This window comes from Taeniopygia guttata, chromosome 3 (genome assembly GCF_048771995.1).
Source record: "Taeniopygia guttata chromosome 3, bTaeGut7.mat, whole genome shotgun sequence".
Lineage (NCBI taxonomy): Eukaryota > Metazoa > Chordata > Aves > Passeriformes > Estrildidae > Taeniopygia > Taeniopygia guttata.
In genome coordinates, this window is record NC_133027.1 from 62,695,766 (window position 1) to 62,717,299 (window position 21,534).

The window sequence follows — 21,534 nt, forward strand, 5'->3', positions numbered from 1 at the left end:
TTATACATTAAAATATTTTATTACAGTACAGACAATTGGGCTCAAAATTAATACAAATTAAGATAAAATATTTACAAGGTAATGTGTACAGTGTAGCTGTTTGAACAGCATAAACAAGAGTATGTCTAAAAAACCACATTCCTTTAGTATTAAATAACAGAGAGAGCAAACCCCCAGCTTGTTCAAGGGGAACATGCATCCATTGCCAAAGGCTTTCTGAAGAATGAGACACTTTGGAACAAGATTTGTAAAGTTAAGGAGAAAAATATTTACTTTATAGAAAGAAAAATCTGGGAGAAGAAGAAGAAAAAAGCATTACTTCATTCTGCTGTTCAATGCTATTCTTAGATCACTATCATTAGCTCTTCCCCAAACTTACACACCCCAGGCAAAAAAAAAAAAAAAAAAAAAAGGTTTTTTAGTAACTTGCTGTAATACTGCCACCAGATGCCTTTTAGATGCAATAAAAAACAACCCAAGGAATTACAGAAGAGTTTACCCACTTTTTAAATAGAGAAGTCTTCACTTACAATGTTTCTTTCAACAAGGATATTTTTAATGGGTGAAGTATACTTTGGTTAGAAGAAAATAGGGGCTCACTCCCACTTTCCTCAGAGAGCTCTTTCTGCTGGTCTGCCACTCCTACACCATTATAAAATTAACCCAAGTCTCATCAGTAGTCACCAGGGATTTTTTATAAATACACCATCCATTTGTAAAAATGTGCAGATCATTTCTCTAGTTGCTGAGGAGTACTAAAAGCTTCATAAACATTAGCTGCAAAATCTTTCACTTGTTCCATCATCAACAGGTCCTGGAAGAAATGTATAAAATAAGCTTCCTTAGTCAAACACATTCCCTGCTATTCTGCCTGTACTATAGTACAGAATTAATAAGAAAAGCACCTGGCATTCCCACAGGCACAACTCAAACTTCTTGTTTTAGAAAGGTTTAGGAGCAGACCTGCAAGTAGAACCAAGGCCAGGGCCAGAAGTTTGTGCTTCTGCACAGTTCAGCAGAAGAAAGTTGTAGAAAAGTAGTGTATTTTTGGAAGATAGCAATTGACAAAGTTTGTTATGGCAATTGTTTTCAATTTATTTTTTTAAAGCCACTGAAATGAAACAAATTTTTAAAAATAAACATACAACATTAATTTCAAGATTTTGCTTGGGATACTGTAAATAAGGCAGATTCTTACCTGAACAAAGTGACTGGGTGTTTCACTGCATACTGAATGGATTTGTCCATTTATTATTGGAATTATCTTGGCTAAAGGAAGACTGACACTGGAAAGACTAGGAAAGAACAAAAAATATTGACCTACTCAGACACAGATGAAGCCACTAAAGTGTGATTATAGAATTCTAAGTAATTACCACTTAAAAAGTAAGAATTTAAAGACCTCAAACTAAAATGTATGGATGAAGGGTTTTTTCTCCATATCAAGGCTTTCCTTTAATGTAGAGAAGTACCAGTTCGATTCCAGTCCATATTCCTATTGCATAGTTTCACACTTGCTTCTCATGCAAGAGTATTATGGTTTAGTCAGCCTTTGCATGTGTATGTAATAGACAGGTCATGGAAGTGCCTGCCTACCATTTCATGTTATTTCAAACTAAACCAGGCTTTGGCAGATAGCCAAACTACAGACGTTGAGATATTTTAAATTATGTAAATAGTATATATTTAAATTAAAACATAACTCTCTGAAAGCCAAGTTACTACAATAAACATACATAAACCCAGTTATCATTCCAGGTTTTAATTTTAATATTTGAGAAAGAATATTTCAATGATTTCAACTCAGCTTTTGGATTTGTAATGTTCTCACCAAACTGCTTAAAATCAAAGTTAATTTCAGATTGAAATCTATTTTTAAACATTCTTCTAGGAGGATGTAGAAAATCCTGCATGTTACTGCATTTTATCTGCATACTAGTGAAACCTAAAGTTTCATGGCAGCTTTGGCTCCCTGTCACTGGAGGATCAGGGCAATGCCTGCCCCCCCTTCCTTGAGAGGAAAGCCACAGGAAATGTTGGAGGCTGGGGTGCTTGGAGCTCTTGGGCTACAGGGGAGGGAGGGCTCTCCTTCTCACAGCCTCACTGGGCATACCTGTCAGGAGTCACCACCAGAAGGGAAACCCTCCCCAACCCAAAAGGCAGTCTGCCTGTACCGAGTTCAGGCAAGAAGTGGGTACAGGTCATCTGACCTCTTCTTCTAGGTCTGCAGGTAAAGGTGGGAAAGAATGCCACCTAATTCTAGTGATTTCATGGGTGGAAGGAAACGTGAGTCTTGCTAGCAGCCTACGTGGCCAAAGTGAGGAGAACCCAGTGATCCTTGAAGAGCAAGACACAGAATAATATTCTCAGCACAAGAACTCCAAGAAGGCAGGAAAATCAAGAGCTTTTTTGGAACTCACTATGAGTCCAAAGCATTACTGACATGAGAACCACAACAAAAGAAAATATTTACCTATTTACAGAGCTGTTTTGAGAAAGGTCTTTTTCAGTAGGTCTAAAAAATTCTGCCATATTGTCCAGCAGTCGACTGAATCCTCTATTTAAACATGTGCTCAAAACTGTACTGAAGTCTGGACTGAAAAGAAAGAAAAATAGAAAGAAAGTTTTTTTTCCCAGGTTTATTTTTTTTTCAAACAAAAAAGCCCTGCAAGTATTCAGTGCTACAGGTGTGCCTCCCCTCACGGGTGATGTGTGTACCAGACAAATGCCACTAGCTTGGCCCCCTCTTTGAAACATCAGCTCCCTTAACGACCTGAACTCTACCCAAAGATTACTAAAACCCACATAAACCTGAAGCATTCCTCACTTCTATTTCTTACTAAGTAATAACATAGAAGGGACTTAACCTTGAAGTGCCCCACATCCCTAGCAGCTGAACTGTAAGAATAGTTTGACATTTGTTTTAATTCCCTCATATCTTATGTTTATTATAGGAGCCTCACTTTTACCAGCTCTCTGGTAAAAGGACACATACAACCACCCTCAAAATCATGCATTAAAAATATATTCCAATAAGCCAAAACTGGTGTTCACTTTATCAAAGCAAGTAAATCCAGTAAAATTACTCTCAATTTACCCTGCTTTAGCAGAAAAGAAGCACTCCTCTGTTCCTACATTACTACAGAGTGGGTGAGGAAGAGATAATAGGTCTGATTGCCAAGGACATCCTGGGTATCTCGTTAAGGCAGCATTATTTCTTTAAAAGTTTGAGAGCTCACAAATTTTGAAAATCCCAGCCTACAACTGACAAATATAAAAATTTAATGCAGAATGGTTACATTTCTCAAAGGAAAAGTTGTCAGTTTTTTGTATGAAAGTAATTGTCTTACATAAACAATAGTTTTGAGGAGGAGTTTAATGTGAACACAGCATATTTCTCTATACCTTTCTAGCATATCTCTAGTTTCATTCAGTAATTTAATTGTAGCAATGTCTTTTTCTGTGAGTCCACAGGCCTAGAAAAACCAAAGACAGACACTATTAGCAAGTGCCATCAGCAACTGTAAGAGTAAGAGCAGAAATAGGAAAGTTGAGTATCATGAAATTAAGTCAAGATGTACAAGTCAAATATAAAAGAAAATATTGTTTAAATGGTCACTGTAGGATTTTTAACTAAAACCAATACTAGCAGGAAATACCAGACTATTTGAGGAAGTAATTTTTCCAATCTGACCTTCAATACTGAAATTATCCCAGTGTATCAGATAACGTTAAAGCAGTAAATGCATGTAGCCACATGCTGAAGCCCAGGTTTCCTCATTATACCAGTGTAAGACCAAGTGAAGAATGAGTTTTCTCCAGCCTGTGGTGTGTATGGAGACAAACACCTTCACAAAATTTAAGAAATTTATGTTGCAACTGAGATTAGATACACTTTTCTCTTGACTCCTGTTCATTTTTCAGCCCAAAGCATCAAAGGGCTCCAGCACATCATTCTCTGCACCAGCCAACATGATGCTCCAACACTCCATGAATATTGCTGGTACACAAGTGCAAACAACACAATTTATCTTAGGGCTGAAATAAGCTGTGCTGAGTCACAGCTTCTTTCACAGGGTAAAGGCAGTAACTGGGCTGCATTTCTGAGCACAAAGCTGACATTCTGAGGGTGACACTTGTTTTCTATCAAATCTGAAGAAAATGCAGCTGTGCCTAGATTAAAGAGATAAGGACATTTGATTTATGACGGAAGAGGCTTCGCCATTTATTAAAGACACAGATGCCATGATACACTAGAGGATTGTTATGCACCCTTCCATCTCCAAAAAAAACCCCACAAAAGCAGAATGAAAAAAGGTGCAAGGAACTGAATAAAATACCTGGCTAGCCAAAGGGTTTTCTTCATCTGGCATCAGATAATGACATAATGGAGAATAAGATGCAATCTGATCTGAATCTTTATGTTCCACTACTTCCCTGATATCTTTAAGTTTCTGTTCCAGTTCCAGAAGAGACAGCGTCTGCTTAAGGGAAATACTGGAAAGGAAAAAGACTAGTTTTGATTGCAAAATGAGTAATGCTGCTTTCTCTTTCTACCAATAACATGTTTACAAGTCACAAAATTCCAATCAGCTACATGGGTTTGCACTGGCAGACACAGCCTGCTACAATAAAAGCATTGTTTTGAAAAAGTCATATGCCTGCTTTTGTTTCCCCCTAATTCTTATAAAACTCTTTATTTTGGGAACAGTCATCACAATAAAACTTAAAAGCTAACCACAGAGAAATACAGGCTCTTACCTTCCAAAAACTTTCTGCACAGCTTGTTTAACAATTGTTATTAACTCAGTCAGTCCTAAAAGGAAGAAAGTAAAAATTATTCTAATGATTTGTTCAAGTCCCAAAAAAAAGCTGAATTTTGTAAGTATAGTTAGCTCTTAATAAGCACCATACCGTCTCCTAAAAGGTGCTGAATGCTTGATAAATATTGCTGCTGGACTTCAGGGGGTGCTAGTGGTGTCTGTGGGGGGAAAAAACCCAACAGTTCTGCAACATGTCAACAGTAGAGAACAATACAAAAATAATTTCAAAAATCATTTTCTTAATCTTTGTAATACTCTTCAGCAAACAGACTGTCCCACTCTCTTCAACTTTGTACTGACTCTTCTTGCCCATCAACCCCTGGATCTGTTTTAAGTCTTCTGGTACTCTTTTCTTCAAACCTATACAGATTTCTCTTCCATCTTCAGTGGCATAGAAAAAGCTTTCACTTTTCATTCACCTAAAAGAAACTCTCTTAAAAACCTTAATTGCAGGTGAAACTAGACTCTCCACCATCCCAGAAATTAAATCTAGTGGAGTAAGTTATTTATGCTGAAATCTAATAAAGGCTTATCTGACAGAAAAGAAGCTTTCAGAAACCAAGACAGGATTCCAGTTAGTCCCAATGGAATGCCTCAGACTTGGCCCTGTCAACCCACTTCTCTATGAGAAACTAACAGAGAGGAAATGTTTCTAGCTCAAACTCATTCTGCCATTCTAAAACAGCTTTTTCAGCTTTTACAAAATAAAGCACTACCTCAGTCAACTCTGGCCTTCCTATTGAAAGCTCTTCTCCATCCTGCATTGACATGCTGTTCCTTGACTCTCAGCAGGAGCTATCACAGAGGGGCAGATGAGAACTAATCAGCTTGTATCTATTATTTTTAGATGAGACATCCAGCAATTTGCAGGTCCCACTCTCTACAGTGGGTACTTGCTTACTGTGGGAGTGATCTATTTTTACTGAGCAGTGATACACTATATCAACCAAAACCAGCTCTTCCACCTTGCTTGACCCCACCAATAGACATTTAGGTAGATGGTCTTTTAAAGCAAAACAAACAGACAAAATTTCAAAGACAACACTTTTCTTCTTTAATCTCAGAAAAATTTAAGTGGAGAAATTAATGTATGTACTAGGAAGACCTAACATTATATATACATTTGCTTACATAGGTTGAATCATTCACATGGTATTATAATGTCACAAAAAAAATCAAAGCAAAGAAGTAATTTCATGTTGCTGTTTAGATAGAAAGAAGCCCTCTTTAAGGAAGACAAATGTAGACAAAAAGGCATTCTCCAATATTGCTGGTGCGCAGGTAAGCAACAGTATCACCATATTATCCAAACTTAGATGCTATTAAAAGACATCAATATATTGCACTGCCAGTAATGCTTCCATGTACACACACTCGTAAGGACCCTTGGTTTCATTCCAATAGTCCGAAACTATGCCCGTCCCGTCTCACCAAGTAATCCTTTCCCTTCCAAGGAAGTACAAGTCCTGCCTTTGAAAGAAAGCAAGACAGGACACTTACTGTGCCGTTCTTGCCGAGCGTGGCATTATCCAGGTAGATGTAACCGCCGATGATGTTCAGCTGGACTCGCAAGAGAACCACCAGCATGCAGGTGCTGTACACAGCAACAATACTGCGTGTGAAACCTTGGGAAGACAGAACAGAGGGACTGCCAAGTCAGGGAAATAAGGATGAGTCAAGGGGAGAGAGTGCTCTACAAGACTCAGAAGTGCTGATTACTTTTAAATATGCAGTCACATTTCTCTCACTGGTTGCCATAAGGTGTTTTCACAACACATATCCAAGATGGTCATGAGTCTAATATGCTGTATTCACATCTAAAATGTCCCATTTAAAGTCCTATATTGATATCATTTTACATTACCCAAGTTATTTTTGAGAAAATAAAAATCGTACAAGTTTTTCCAGAAGGAAAATGTTGAGAAGGAAAATTTGTTGACTCAACAAACTCAATCAATGTTTGTTGAGTCAAATAATCTTTCTCCATTAGGCCAGGAAATACACATCCTATGTTAGCCCTCATCATGCAATTCATACACAAATGCAGCTTGTCAAAAGTGTTACCCAAGACAGAAGTAGCTAAGATCGAAAGAAGGAAAATGAAAATGAGCATCAGCTACCAGCCAGTATGCAATGAGGGCTGTAGAAGAAGCATCATGAATAGATACAGAAGGGAAGAAAGGAGTCAGAACAAAAGTAGGACTTGTAAAGGTGTTATGAAAAGGAGGAAAAAACCAAAAGGAAGCAAAGAAGTAATGGTAAAATTTCACTGCTTAATTATCTGGGTTTACTTTTTCCTCCCTTCCACTGCTTCCATCAGCCAACAAATAAGATGATGATCCAAAGGCTTCATGATCACTGCTATAGTGGGTCTCTCCAAAAGGCTCAATAAGCGAGAACTCCTGGCCACATAAAGGCTGACCTGCATTTCTGATTGAATTTCCATTACATTCAGCATAGAATTTCTGAAACTAGTTTCATTTTATGGTGATGGCACAAAAAAAGTCTCTCAAAGTTTTATCGAGCAAAGTATCAGGAAGACAAATAAAATTCTTCATCTTGGTCTGTGAGCTTCTAACTTCCCATGGGGCTAGGAAAAGTTCCTTCATGAAAAGCCTTTGAGGGTGCAGGGACAGGGAGGAGGTTTGCCATGTGTGTTACGCTATCTTCATATCTACTGAAACAACCCAGTGTAAAGTTTGTTTTAAATGGTGTGAAAGACATTATAAATCTACACTAAATAATTATGCAGATGTAATCTTTCATTTCCACTTACTTATTATCTTTAAATCCTCCCAGATTTCTAATTTGTTTGCTGGCCTGTGGGAAAAATAAATGGAAATATTAAGAATGATATTTTACTTGGAAATTAACAAGTATGTTAAATGACAAAGTAGTGCTCTAAGGCAAACTTATTTAGTTACCATAATTACTCAAATCATATCCAGGTCATATCTCATTCAAGAAAGGCCTCTTTCAAGAAAGCAGCATATAAACAACACACTATAAAGGCATAGAAAAGATAATCAAAGTTTAATGTATAAATGTAGTGTTTAGTGATGTCAATTACACACTTACATGATCAGCTTTGAGTTACTGCAGCATATAGTCAGAAAAAGCCACTGATGGTACAAAGTGGTCTTTTCTGGGGCCTTGACTCTATATTTAATGTTGACTCAGTTCAGCAGGACCTTATGTGCATAATAAATGCAGGATCAGAATTTCATTGTCCTACTTTCCTGCAAGATTTACCATTGCCTCATGGGTTTAAAGTTCATATTTGATCATCAAAATCAAAGAGATCACAACCATCCGTGGAAAAGAAGTCTTGCACCATCCACACCAATACATGTTGATCTTTTTTCTTTTGTTGAGGTGTGTTCACTTTTTTGACCTGACAGCTCCTAGAAGTTTATATTCTGCAGTCAACAAAGCAAGACTGTAGATTGCATAGATACACCTGAACTGCCTGAAGTACACTGCATATTTATAACTACTATCCTGAGGTAATCTTAGCAATACAGCAGCAGTAGCAGGAATAAGAGCAAGCAAACCATCCAAAGTTCTCACCAGTCATTATCACCTGTTAAGCACTGTCAGTAAAGAATGGCTACTGCATACCTATTGTGGAAGACAGATACTGTAGAAGTCACTTAGGGAAACATTTGATAATTACTTAGGATCAGAATTAATACTTAAATATTTAGAGCCAAGAGTTCAAATTAACCTGTACTTTACCTAGTTTATTTAAAAAAACACCCAAACCTAGCACTTCTAACCAGAAATAATTTATCTTTGCAGGCACAACATGTGCATTTTGGCATTAGTTTGAACATTCTATCACTTAGATATATAAAATTTTTTATGTTCACCACTATCAAATAATGCAAATAAACTGATACAATAGACTATTTAAAATCTTCAACTCTGAAAGCTAAAAAGACAGATTAAATAAACAGTAGCTGAAAGAGATACATGGATCCATGGCAAACATAACCAATTCACATACTTTTTGCAAGCTACTCTATGCAAGTTCTTAAAGCTTTGCTAAAACAAAACAAAGGATTTTGTAAAAAAATACTGTAGTATTTCTACACATAAAACATATAATGGGACTCAAAGCTACTTATCAAGGTTAAGTTCTTTATGCAGAATGAAGATATATAGAGAAGCCAATACATCATCAGATAACTACACTTGCACCTATTACATCAAAATATTTTCTAGAGATCATGCTTACAGAGCTTCTCCCTACAACATAAGGCAGCAGCCAAATAACAGCAAAGTCTGCAAGTACTAAGCCTAACAGTGGAAATTAATTTTTCATCTCCTACAATTCATCTCTTGCAATTCACCAAGACTCAGCTGCTACTCAAAACTCAACTTTTCCTTCACATTTATTTATTTGGAAGGCCGCTCTCGCTATGGAAGCAAAGGGCAATGCAAACAGAAACCAGAGGTTTCGAATAAAGCTAAGTGCTGAAGAGGTGGAAGATGTGCAACATCTGCAAGGCTGCAGAAGCAGTGATTTCACCTTATCTTATCCAATCAGTGGGCTTTAAAAAGAGGAGAACAGATTGAGCAAGAACATGTGTGGTCTTGGGTGCTGTTCCCTCTTCAAAAATTTCTCTGGAGGTCTGAAGACTTCAGACTCCTTACACTCCCAGTGTACCACTGGCCACCTCAAATTTAAGGAAGTGAGTGGATTTTAAGTTAAAGGAGATTACCAAAGGCATAATATGATCTGTAACATATGATAACATAGATCCATAATATGTTAAGCCACAACACAGATTATGTGAGAAAACTAATACATCTTCAGGGACATGAAAGAAAGGTAAATCTCCACATCTGCTCTTTTGTATACTCAACAACAGCATTCAAGGGTCCAGAGCTGTTTGATTGATCTTCTCAAATGGAAGTGGAAAGCAAAGAAATCTATGCCTCCATTCATAGCAGAGCTTCTTCAAAGAATCACTTCAAAGTGGAGCAAGCTTTGATGGCTGATTCACAAACCCTTCCCTATATTTCAGCTCAAAACTTTCAAGCATCCAGTTAAAATTTCCTCAGTGTAAGTAAAATAAGAAGTATTAAGGCACAAATTCCACTGTAAGATACACTCTAAATGGCCATCCAAGCTTACAGAATGTTGCAAATGGCAAGCATTAAAAAAAAAATTGTTTTCATAAATGCATACCAATAACAAAAAAAAAGCCTATCTCTGTTTTCACTAGGACTGTTGGAACTCAGAGGTGCATCGATGTACCCCTACACTGTTTTAACTAGTCAAACAATTTAGATACAGCAGGTGTGTCTCGATAAAAGAATGCTTGCTACAGAGAACAAACTAAGGTATTATTTGTCTTCCCCACTGACCAAAGGATTACAAACTGTTGCAGACTATTTGCTGCACAGTTCAGGTGACATATCTGGTGATCCATAAACTCTTTTGTTCATTTAGTTAAATTTTTTCATTGAATAAGACTTATGATAAATACATTTATTCCATTAAAATTAAATTTACCTATTTTCTTGCTGTTTGGGGTAAATAATATGCAATAATAGTTGCAAATACTCAGAGTTTATTATAAAAAGATAATTCAGGCTGCAATTCCCCCTTTAAATCAGGCTGCTCTGTTGTGGAAGTTTTTGGACTGAAAAAAGCAGTGACTGAATAGGTAACCTATTAAATGCTGGACAGCTGAAGTTATAGCTGTAATAGTAAACTAGTGGCAGGTAAACTAGAAAGGCAGACTAGAGTGACTCAGAAATCCTGTGGTTAATTGCCTATATAATACTTTTACTCTGTGACATATGGCAAGCAATTTAGTTTTAAGATATGCTATTATGCACCTTATGTATTTAAAATCAGCCCATTTGTTCCTGCAGTTGTAAGAAATTCCAAGGTGTTTTCTGACAGGGAAACATTTCTGTTAATGTATGACATGTCCCTATTTGTTCAGCTCCAAAAATAAAATTTAAAAAATTACTTCTCATCACTTACATGCATTTGCAGTCTCATCTTGGATACTTTCCACTACTACTCACATCTGAACTTAGTAAGATTACATAAACATTTTTACAAACACAACATCAGCAACTCAGTCATACTCAGTCATAATATTCTGTTCTGTTTAAGAGAGAAATAGATCCTCTAAGTACTTTTACCTATCTTATAATCATTTCAACAAAAAACAAGGCTCTCACTGCAGCACCTTAAAGGAAGTATTATTTCCTGTAATTTTTGGAAAATGCCATACCTATCAAAATACATGTAATGTGACAAAATATTTACATAGTGATTTCAAAATACCTTAAGACTAATGATTCAATGGGACACTGAACCAAAATTCTGCATACTCTCTACATTATATAATTCGAAAAAAACTTGTCATCAAAACAAGTGGAGTTCAAGACATTTCAGACAGTCTTACCTATTTTTAAGAAGAGATGTGAGACTCTCAGAGTTTAACTGATGCATTAAGGCATCCCTCAGCGTTGGAAGCATTGACAGCACTGTTATTCAAAGGAAAAAACCAAACAACAAAACCTGTCAACATCAACAAAAATCCATTATAAACCCATCCTCAGCTCACGCTCAACAGCTGCTACAGCATGTAGCTCCCAGTGCTCAACACTGGGAGGACAAGCAAAATAGAAGCCCAGAGAGTACTCAGAAGGGCAATAACCTGTGAGCCTCTCAGGAGCTGGGGCACAATGCTGCCCTTACATGACCATGTGGTTTTACTGGCTCCAGCTGCAGATGTGCATTCACATCCTGTAAATACATGCCTCCAACTCCCCAGAAGAAATCTGGCAAAAATCACTACTGCATTTCTCCCAGGGAGAAGAAGAAGATCTGAAGTTTGTTTTTTATAGCAAGAGAACTGGAGAAAGGTATGTTATAAATGAGAGAAAGCTAGTGGGAAAAAATCCTTTACTTTTAGAACAATGTCTGATCTGCTGTTACTTGACAGGAACAGGAAATGGAAAACATGAAAAATACTAAGAACAAAGTATGAAAAATCTTGTCAGGAATGCACGCTGCCAAACATAAGATACTTTGCACAAAGAAGGGCAAAGAAAAACCTAATCCTTGCAGCAAGATCACTCCCAGAAGTACAAAATGGAAAAGATGAAAATAAAAATACCGATTGGTCAGGGTAAACAGGTTAGACTTACAGCCACCCAAGAAGCCATAACAAATTTCAACAGAAAAAGAAAACACTGCCTAATTTGTTTAATAAAAATAGTTTTGAATGGCCTGTATTTACAATGACAAGCAATTTGTTAAAATTTTTCTCTGTCATTGCATTTGCAAAAATCCCAAGGCTGGTGCACTAAGAAAAAGTACTTTGGCCTTTTGCTCTCCAGCTAGTCAGGCACCTCCTAACTGTGTAGGAAACTGATGGGCTGATGTACGTCTTATTAAAAATTACCCACCAAGTTCTCCAGGCAGCTTACTAACAATGTGATATAATTAATAAAATAATCCTGCTTTAAATTCAGTATTGTTTGAATCTAAATGCTGTTTCATACCTCAACACCACATGCAGTTTAAGGCAAAAGGGTCCAGGAGTGACAAAAAATTGTAACCTGCATGTATACTTGTAGATTTATTGATGGTAAGGGTTCAGATGCTCTCTAAAATCCCATTAATCCTCTACTCTTCAGACTCTCTTTATTTGCAAAACAACTTTATTTATGCACCAGTAGATTTTGAACTTACCTACATTTCTTATTCCTCTTCCATCCTGACAATATGTAGCATAAATCCCCAAATACCTACCCCTTATCTAAACCAGTAGCTATTTCCTTATCTTACCTGTCATATTGCACGTCCTCTGATTACTCTCAAAATGGTACTGCCTTCGTGCTTGGGCAATGTATTCAGCTGCCTCTCGTTCCTGGATTTCTCTGATTTTCTTCTGCCCATATTTTCCCAGTAAATACACTCCTACAGAGAAATATCCATATTAGAAGATGCTTTTAGAAAGTGAGAAAGATTCTTTAACCCTTTTATTTGATTTTAAATCTTAAGGGTGCATAGTGGGGTTTTTTGGATATGGGGGTCTTGAGTATTTTAATAATTATTGGCAAAGCAATACTCAGAAAGAATGTTTTCAAAATTATTTAAAATGTCAAGGATTATGACTTGAATCAGTAGAAGAAACTTTCATGAGAAGAGGTATCTTGCTATTCAGAGAAGACATTTTCGGTACTACTGCAATGTGAACAACTAGTACTGAAGAGACTGAAACAAAGAGAAGCAACATAGGGTAAGAAAAACAAAGAAGAGAGAAAACAAAAATTCATAGGTCTAGAGATGGATTAAATTTAAATTTTTTAAAAGATATATTTCTAAAACTAGTAGAAGTAAGAAATAAAATTCAAGTACTAAAGATCACATATGAGAAAAATATTATAGAACACTTCCTTCATTTGGTCCTGAAACTTCCATAGGAAGAACCTTCGTTTTAACAGGGCTTGACTGTGCCTCCTTTTTTTACCACACCCAGTTCCTACTTTCCAGCCACACTCTTCTCTTCAGGGTCTGACCCTCCCTCATCACTCTCATTATGAATCTCCATTTCTATTAAGACAAAACAAAAATCTTTGTTTTGCATTTTCACCTCTTCCAACACACATCCCTCTGAGGTTTTCCCCCAACTATTTCTCCCACACCACCAGGGGTTCAGATATGTATCCAGGCTGCCTACAGCTCTGTTCCCATCTTTCCTCATCTCTGCCCCCTTTTCTAAGCCATTACTCAAGATACCACTACACCTTCTAGGCTTATCCTCAGCACCTTTTCCCACTGTAAGCTGATTTCCATGAATTTCTCCCCCTCCACCCAGGGTTCTTACAGCACCTACCATGTGTCAGGCTCATCTGCTACCTCCTGTATGCACTGGCAGCAGCAGTTTCCTACTTAGGTGTGTAATAAACACCTCCTGTGTTCTCTCATGAAAGATTTGGAGGGGGCACAGAGATAAGGGAGGAACAAACTCATGCAAAAAAAGACTATTGTACAAGTTAATCATCTGCTGTCTTTGTGGACTAATACTTTAATTACCGAATCTCCTCTCCAGAGGGCCAGCTCTAAATCTGTCAGGTCAATAACAGCACACAGAAGAAATGCAAGTAACAAATCAAGTATTTTTTATTCTTTTTCCTCAAAGTACTTTCTGAAGTTGTAAACACAAAGTTTTCTTCAAAGTCCAGTTTTCACTTTTAGAAGTCAATATTGGAACAAATGATGAATTTAACAGTTGCTGAAAGCTGAAAGTTTAAAAACTAATTTTGTAAACCACAACTACAAAGACTAAAACAAAAAAAAACCCAAAAAACCCCAAAAAAACAAAAACAAAAAAAAACCCCAAAAAAACAAACAAAAAAACCCAAAACAAAACCAACCAAAAACAAACACAGAAACCCCATAAACAAATTCACACTTCCCAAGATATTGAATTCAGATACATTTTTGAGATTACTAAAACCTTCAAAAATATTCCCCAAAACTATAATCAGTGTTTGAAAAGACTTGTCAACTTTGTGCTCCAATGTCCATAGCTGTAAAAAAATCCTGCTATTTATACTGGCCTTATGTTTCCTCACAGGCAACTACAAACCATTCTGGAACAACCACAGTCACTTCCATTTCCCAAAATCCTTATAAAATAGAAATGGGTAAGTCTCTCCCTCACGTCAGCCTTTAGGCAGACTGCCCATTTGCTATATGAAATATTCACTTCATTAGATGCAAACTTTAATATTATGGGTCCATATACAAAAAGTGCAAATCCACCAATTAATTGTTAATCAAAAATGAGACTTCACAATCCAGATTATTTTCATCTAATATGTTACCAATTCCTGCCAAGGATATCTATTTAAAACACAACTTTCAGGTTACTGATTTTTTTAACTAACATACTGAAATAGAAACTATTTTTTTAGCATTAGTGATCAATTCTTGAATGCAAGATTTTCTCAATCATTTTAGCCCACTACATTTTTCATATTACATTAACATATAGTCATTTGTCATTTACTACTTTTGCTTACTTTCCCTGCACCCTAAAATAAATCCTTTTATCTCCAGGTTTTGTACAAGAAAAGTCGTAAGTATAAAAATACCTTCCTGAATGTAGACAGACATGAATGTCATAGCAGACACGCAAACAGCTCAAGAAGAATCATGTGTGCCCTGGAGGGCTATAGAGGAGCAGCAGCTTTGAGACTGAGACAGCTAATTGTTTAACTCCTGCTTGTTAGGGCTGTGTGCCTACTCTGTACTACGAGCTGCTGTGGCCTGGGAGGGTACAAAGTCCCAGCAGCTGTCATCCAGGTTTAAAAAGCAGTCTCCAGATAAAAACACTTGTCCAAAACAATGCAACACATTGTTTACACAGTGCAATACAATGCAACGTTGTTTCTCCCTCCCTTCCCTGAGCTAAGGTGTAACTTTGACCCACTGTTAACAGATGTTGCTTAATCCAGGATCATCCTCTTCTCTGGAATGTGATGCATTAGAAGTAAAACACAAGTAAAAGCTGCATCACCCACCTGCCCACCTTAAGCAAGCCCAGCAAACAGCAGTAAGCTTGAGGTCTGGCTGCCAGCAGCAGACTCTCTCTGTTACCAGCTGCACAGAGGCCTGTGAGTGCTCTAAGTCGCCTGGAGGACACAGCAGGTCACTTGTGAAACTCCAGTCTCAGCTGTGACAATGAACTTCTGCCCACTGCACTCATTCCTGACAACACCAGTGGAGCCTCTGCAAGTCTCTGGCTTATGAGACATTTCAAGGAGCTGCCAGCTGGATGGCTGGCTTGCAGGGATGTTTGCATTTTTCTTCAGGACAACTGTATGTATCTATATTAATATGTTGCATTAATTCAGAGGACTTGACAATAATACAGACTCTAAGTCCGGACTAATTCCGGACTTAGAAGTCTAGAATGAATACAATCACACAAAATCATCATGTGAAGTTGGAAGCAGGACCAGAGAAAGCCACAACCAAAAACTGCCATGATGTCAAGTCAGCTAACAAACCTGTAAAAAACTAAGCTGACATTTTCAAAGTCTCTTGCTATAAACATACAAAGCCAATATAAGCTTTTTATAATAACTAATATAACTTAGTTTACCGCTCAGTATGGGATAGGAGGTCTGCAAAAAGTGGCAGTAGCAATATTTATTCATGTCTAATTAGCTAAACTGTTGTATAGATGGAACTTCATGCTGAATCTTCCCATATGTTTCACACAAAACCAGGAATTAAGAAAATTCAGGAATAGTGAGGCTGTGCAGGTAATTCCTATGGAAACTTTTTTATATCTTCATCAAAATGTGAACTATAGAAAATACTATAGTCCCAACACATCTGATTTGGACAGTTCAGAAACATAAGAGCGATACCAAAAAAACAGCACCTGGCGTCAGATCCTTCAAGTACAGGAACCTCAGCAAGGATCTGAAACCACAACTGATACTGTTTTACAGCTGATCTAGAAAGTGAAACATATTGACATATACACTGGCTGTCTGCGCTGGATTTGCCAGGGATAGAGTTAATTTTCTTCGCAGCAGCTGGGAATAGTGTTGGTAGTAGAGAGATGTTTTATAGCTGCTGAACAGGGCTTACACAAAGTCATGGCCTTTTCTGCCCATCACACCACCCCACCACAAGGAGGCTGGGGGTCAGAAGGAGTTGGCAGGAGACACAGCCAGAACAGCCGATCCCAGAAGGTCAAAGGGATGCGCCAAATCATAAGATGTCATCTGAGCAGTAAAATTAGGGGGGAATACAGGGGGAGGGGGGAGCACCGTTCAGGGGCTGCTAAGCATTGGTCAGGCCTGATTCTCTCCCTCATCCCGCTGGAGAAGGGGTGTGTGTGTGAGTGGCTCTGTGGTGCTTTAGTTGCTGGCTGGGAAGCACCCTGGGGTTGACAGCACCTATATCCTGTGGAAGCAACACTTTGATTTGAGATAAATATGATCTGATTTGCCTCCATATCCCTCTTTGGCTGTAGCACTGCATAGTCTCTTCCCACCTAAATGTAAGTAATGCAAGAAGTTTACAAAGTCTGCAGGCTCTTACACGCTCACTCTAGTGGCCTCCAAGAGGTCTGGTATTTCTCACATCACATAAGTTATGGCTTCCCTCTCCCTCAGCCCTTTCGTTTCTTCACAGGTGGAATGGAGAGCTGAGCAGAAGAATGGGATAGGTAATTAGGAGGCATCAAGGTTTCAGGAAACCTCTTTTCTTTTACAACCCTAACCAACCTTTGCCCTCACTGCCATACTTACCTCAGGGAAAAAAAAAAAAAAAGAAAAAAAAGGGAAAATTTCAGTTTTAAGAATTTTATTATGTAGCAATTGTGCTGACACACAGAAGCCTGCATCCTTCCAGAACACAAACAGCTCTGTAAGTTGTGCTTTGTCCTTATGTCTAAGCAAGCCATGCATCAAGGGACATATAATTGTTTTGTTATGGTTGAAAACCATCTTTAAAACATGCAGGCACTAAAGCCTTATTCTCTTGATAACACTGAGTCTCACCAGAACATATTGAATGCCCCTGTGCTTACTCACAAACCAACTTTCTCTGCTAAGCAGAGAGATTTCTGAACTGAAATGCTTTTCCTGCAAGCCAAAGGTTGCAACAGATTAAATTCAGCAATAATTAATTCACCACTGAAATCAGAACCATACATTCCAGACACACCCTGAGCTTGTTCTTCCACTGCAGCAATAGAATTTCAATGGTGAATCATTTTGTAATATCTACTGAAATCTACCTTGAATGCTGAACATCAAGGTAAAAACTACTTTAATCAAACTATCCAATAAACATGTGAACCTAAGGTATCCTTGCAGCTCCATCATGCTCTCTCTCTTTCTACTTTTCATATTTCAAGTGGGTTTGATCCCAGACCACTAGGTTTTGCTTGCTAGAAGAGATTTAAGTCTTTTCAGTATGCAACGTATTCAGTATTGTTGAAGAAAAAACTTCTGAAGAAAGGGTTTTTACAGGGTCTTTACTAAGGTGGGGCCTTCTCAACCCCGCTCTGTGGTTAAGGGGGAGTATGCAACACATATTTTTCAGTTGCTTTTTCCCTCAATTTGAGCTCTTATTTAATGAGATTTGTATCTTCATAAGCAGTAAAATCTGTTGTAGTGTTGGGATTAAAAGGAAATGCATGAAGAACGACAGCCACTGATAACACACATGGAATCCACTTCAGTAAAGAGAGGAAAAACTACTAACCAACTCTGATTTTGGTGCAGTAATTCAGTAACACAACACTGATACAGTATTGTCTCTTCCGTACTGTCTAATGAATCATTAAATATTCACATTAATCTCTGACCATGTGCCAGTTAAGGACTTAAAATCATTAAATTTTGTGATGTCCTCTTTTTTTTCTTATACCCTCCTTCCCCAAATATGCACCTGCAGCTTTTAAAAAAAAACACCACAGAAGTGTAGATTCCAGACTCTGCTATTAAATCAGCAGATCTGGATCCTTTCCTTTAATCATTCTGCCACTTCCAAATACTCTGTCTTCATTTAAAAGCAGTGAGCAAAGTTGCATTCCATCTTTCAAAGATTTGGCAGTATTTTTTGGAGAGTCCACCACTGATCTCAGAGTTCTGATTCACTGGTGGTGGCGTTACTTTAGGTCGTGGAGTTTTTTTAAGGTCTGATCCATACCTATGTAGATGATCAAAGCACTCAAGATTCAGCTGCTGAACAGCTATAAAGCAGCACTCTGCAGTAATTCACTCCATCTCCCTGCCTCCCTTAAAATACCATGCTGCAAAGTTGCCACAGGTGGAAGCCCAGATTTACTTCAGCCTCAAATGCATAAAAAGCAATTCTCTACAGTCCTCAAATACTACATGGCCTGACGAAATAGATAATTGATCCATGCTGCAGGAAATGATAGCATAGTTTAATATTTTCAGTCAGCAGTTGACATGCGTATTAGAGGAAGAGCATCTTGTGTTGCTTTTTTTGTTTGTTTGGGGTTTTGGCATTTGTCTTTGTTGTTTGTTTTGTTTGGTAATTCTTTAAATGACATTATTTTAGTCTACAGCTATATTTTAAGCACGCTTCATCCAGTCAGTAGCATTTTAGTGAAAGGGACACTGAGCTGTATATAAATGACACCAATCGTAAGGAAAAAACTGCAAACTCAGTTATGCTAGGTTGGTTTGCAGGCTGGTAGAAGGCTGTTTATACATGAGGAATTTAAGATTTCAGGCTATGAGAGCCACAAGTTCCCAGATACCTGTTCTTCCACTAGGGAATTGATCCATGTTTTCTTGTTGAAACTGGGAGAAGTGATTTTTTTACTATTCCCATTTGTCCACCCACCACTCTCTCACAGACAGTTGAAGGGGAGGGAGAACATCTTCCAGGTGATAGCCTGGCGTGTAAAAGTAAATCTGTTCACTTAACGTGGTAGGCTGCAAGTGTGGTGGTAAACATGACAGTGTACTGTGCTCGCAGAGCCACAAAACCTGCAGATGAGGGGGTGAATTGGAGGAGCAGTCTGACCAGTCTTGCTCTAGCCATCACCCAGCTTATTATCATGGATTAACTGGCACTCTTTGGAAAACCCCCACAAGGAATTAACGATGAAGGAATGCAGACGACACAAGAACCACGGCAAGCCGGAAGTAAATACAATTCACCTTCACAGGGGACTTCACCTGAATATATAACAAAATATATAACAAAAGCCCTGTAGCCCTCAGAACATTCAACTGTTCAGGCAAGTTCCAGTTCTGTGTCATTTACACTGGATATAAGAACACTTGAAGACTGAGTGCACAAAGACATGGCCGTACATTTTGAGGAGTATCTAATCTCCAGCTGCACGGCTATGCACTTCATCGTTAAATAGAGAGACAGATCCAATGTGCTCTTTTAAATCCATTTCCAACTAAAAACAACCCAAAAATAACTTCAAAGGAAGGTGGAACTTACTAGACCATAACTGCCCTGCGGGTGCAACAAGAGCCTGAAGGGAGAAATTGCTTGAATAATTAACGCAAATCCTCTCTCTGAGAGTTTTGTGTCTACAACTAATCCATATTTGTCCAGAGAAGAGCAACTAAGCTGCTGAAGGGTCTGGAGCACATGTTCTGTAAAGAGAGGCTGGTTGGAGGCGTTTAGCCTGGAGAAAAGGAGGCTCAGGGGGAGCCTTATCACTCTCTACAAATACCTGAAAGGAGATTGTAGCCAGGTGGAGTCGGTCTCTTCTCTAAGGTAACAAGCAACAGAATAAGAGCACATAGGCTTAACGTGCAGCAGAGGAGATTCAGGTATGACATTAGGGATTAGACACTGGAATGGGCTGCCCAGGGAGGTGGTAGAGTCGTCGTCCCTGGAGGTGTTTAAGGAAAGACTGGATGTGGCACTTATTGCCATGGTCTAGTTGACAAGGTGATGTTCATGGGTTACACTCCTTGATCTTTTTTCCAACCTAATTGATTCTGTAATATTTGGCAATTCACCTCAACGCACAAGTCACATGAGAAAGTGGAGGTTTTCAGCCCCCATCCTAAAAACAACAGCAGTGTCACCCACGCTTTGCGCGCTTCAACGTTGTTTCAAAGTAACGCGATCACCCGCTGTAAGAGCCGAGTTCCAGTCTTTCAAGGCTTATGGGACGACGTGTAGATTCCCTGCCTGTCCCGGGGGATCCTGCCGGCAGCCGGGCTCTGCCGGCGGCGCACGGTGGGAGCACTCGGTGTCCCGGGCGGGCGCAGGGCCCGGGAGCAGAGCGCCGCTGCAGCCCGGGGCCCGCCGGGCCGCGGGGCTCGTGGGGCTCCAGGGGCCTCTGCGGCGGGAGCTCCGCGGGGAGGCCCCACGGCCAGCACCGCCTTCCCCCGTACCGCCGCCCCCGCCCCTCCACCGGGCACTCACCGCCAAGAAAGGTGCCAAGGACGAGGCATTTCTTCTTGTGCCGCTTGAGGAAACTCCAGAGCGACCGGAGCATCCTGCGAGCCCGGCCGGCCCCGGCCCGGCCGCCCCTCGGCTCCAGCGGCGGCGGAAGGGGCGGAGGCGGCGGCGGCGCCGCCCGCGGTGCCCCGGAAGCAGCGGCGGGCCCGCCATGGCGGAGGCGGCGGAGGCGGCCGCGCTGGCCTGGATGGACCAGGCGCTCGACGTGGTCAGTGCGGCCGGGGCTGCCGCTGCCCCTGCCCCGCGGGGGAACCTCGGGGAGCACCGGGCCCCTCAGGGCAGCGCGGGGGGAATGCGGCCGGCGGCAGCTCCCCCGCTGCTGTAACGCTGTCCCGTGCCTCTGGCGAGTCTGTCTGTCTGTCCCGCAGGCTAAGGAGGCGCTGGAGAAAGGGGAGGTTCCCGTGGGCTGCCTGCTGGTCTACAACGGCGAGGTCATAGGCAGGGGCAGGAACGAGGTCAACGAGACGAAGAACGTGAGTCGAGGTCGGCCCGGGAGCCCCTGCCCTGCCCCGCGCTTGTCCCGCTGCTGGTCTCAGACCTGCTCTCCTAAAGCCGCCTGTGGGTTAAGAGCGAGAAATGCCTGTGCGGCCTCTCCCGATGAAGCTCTGTGCACAGGCCAGGACAGAGACCTATTTCCTGTACATTTTACACCTGTTGCAACTTCAACCATCAAATTAGCTATAAGATCTGGTGCCGAGAGACCCATTAATGCTAACAGGGATTTCGTAC

General features: G+C 39.7%; 2 protein-coding genes across 2 annotated transcripts in view; one reads left to right on the top strand and one right to left on the bottom strand.

Annotated features, from left to right (window-relative positions):
- Window positions 1–20,927, bottom strand: PEX3 (peroxisomal biogenesis factor 3). The gene is made up of 12 exons (XM_030268087.4): window positions 20,770–20,927; window positions 12,649–12,780; window positions 11,258–11,339; window positions 7,600–7,643; window positions 6,324–6,448; window positions 4,915–4,981; window positions 4,762–4,816; window positions 4,341–4,497; window positions 3,406–3,476; window positions 2,474–2,596; window positions 1,199–1,295; window positions 1–814 (listed from the first exon to the last, which is right to left on the bottom strand). Exons 1-12 carry the CDS (start codon window positions 20,840–20,842, stop codon window positions 731–733), a joined length of 1,110 nt encoding a protein of 369 aa, XP_030123947.2. The 5' UTR covers window positions 20,843–20,927; the 3' UTR covers window positions 1–730.
- The window catches only part of ADAT2 (adenosine deaminase tRNA specific 2), a 9,450-nt gene continuing 8,772 nt past the window's right edge, over window positions 20,857–21,534 (top strand). Inside the window, exons 1-2 of the mRNA XM_030268088.4 lie at window positions 20,857–21,013; window positions 21,174–21,278. Coding sequence (XP_030123948.4) covers window positions 20,957–21,013; window positions 21,174–21,278 — 162 coding nt within the window. The 5' untranslated portion in view covers window positions 20,857–20,956. The remainder of the gene's footprint in view (window positions 21,014–21,173; window positions 21,279–21,534) is intronic.

Bases quoted from the DNA above. Each gene is read 5' to 3' on its own strand.
- PEX3 (XM_030268087.4), bottom strand. From the start codon at position 20,842: ATGCTCCGGTCGCTCTGGAGTTTCCTCAAGCGGCACAAGAAGAAATGC. The intron at 4,982-6,323 runs GTAAGTGTCCTG...TTCCCCCCACAG, and splicing joins CGCTCGGCAAGAACGGCACA to ACACCACTAGCACCCCCTGA. The intron at 4,498-4,761 runs GTAAGAGCCTGT...TTTCCTTTCCAG, and splicing joins GTGCAGAAAGTTTTTGGAAG to TATTTCCCTTAAGCAGACGC.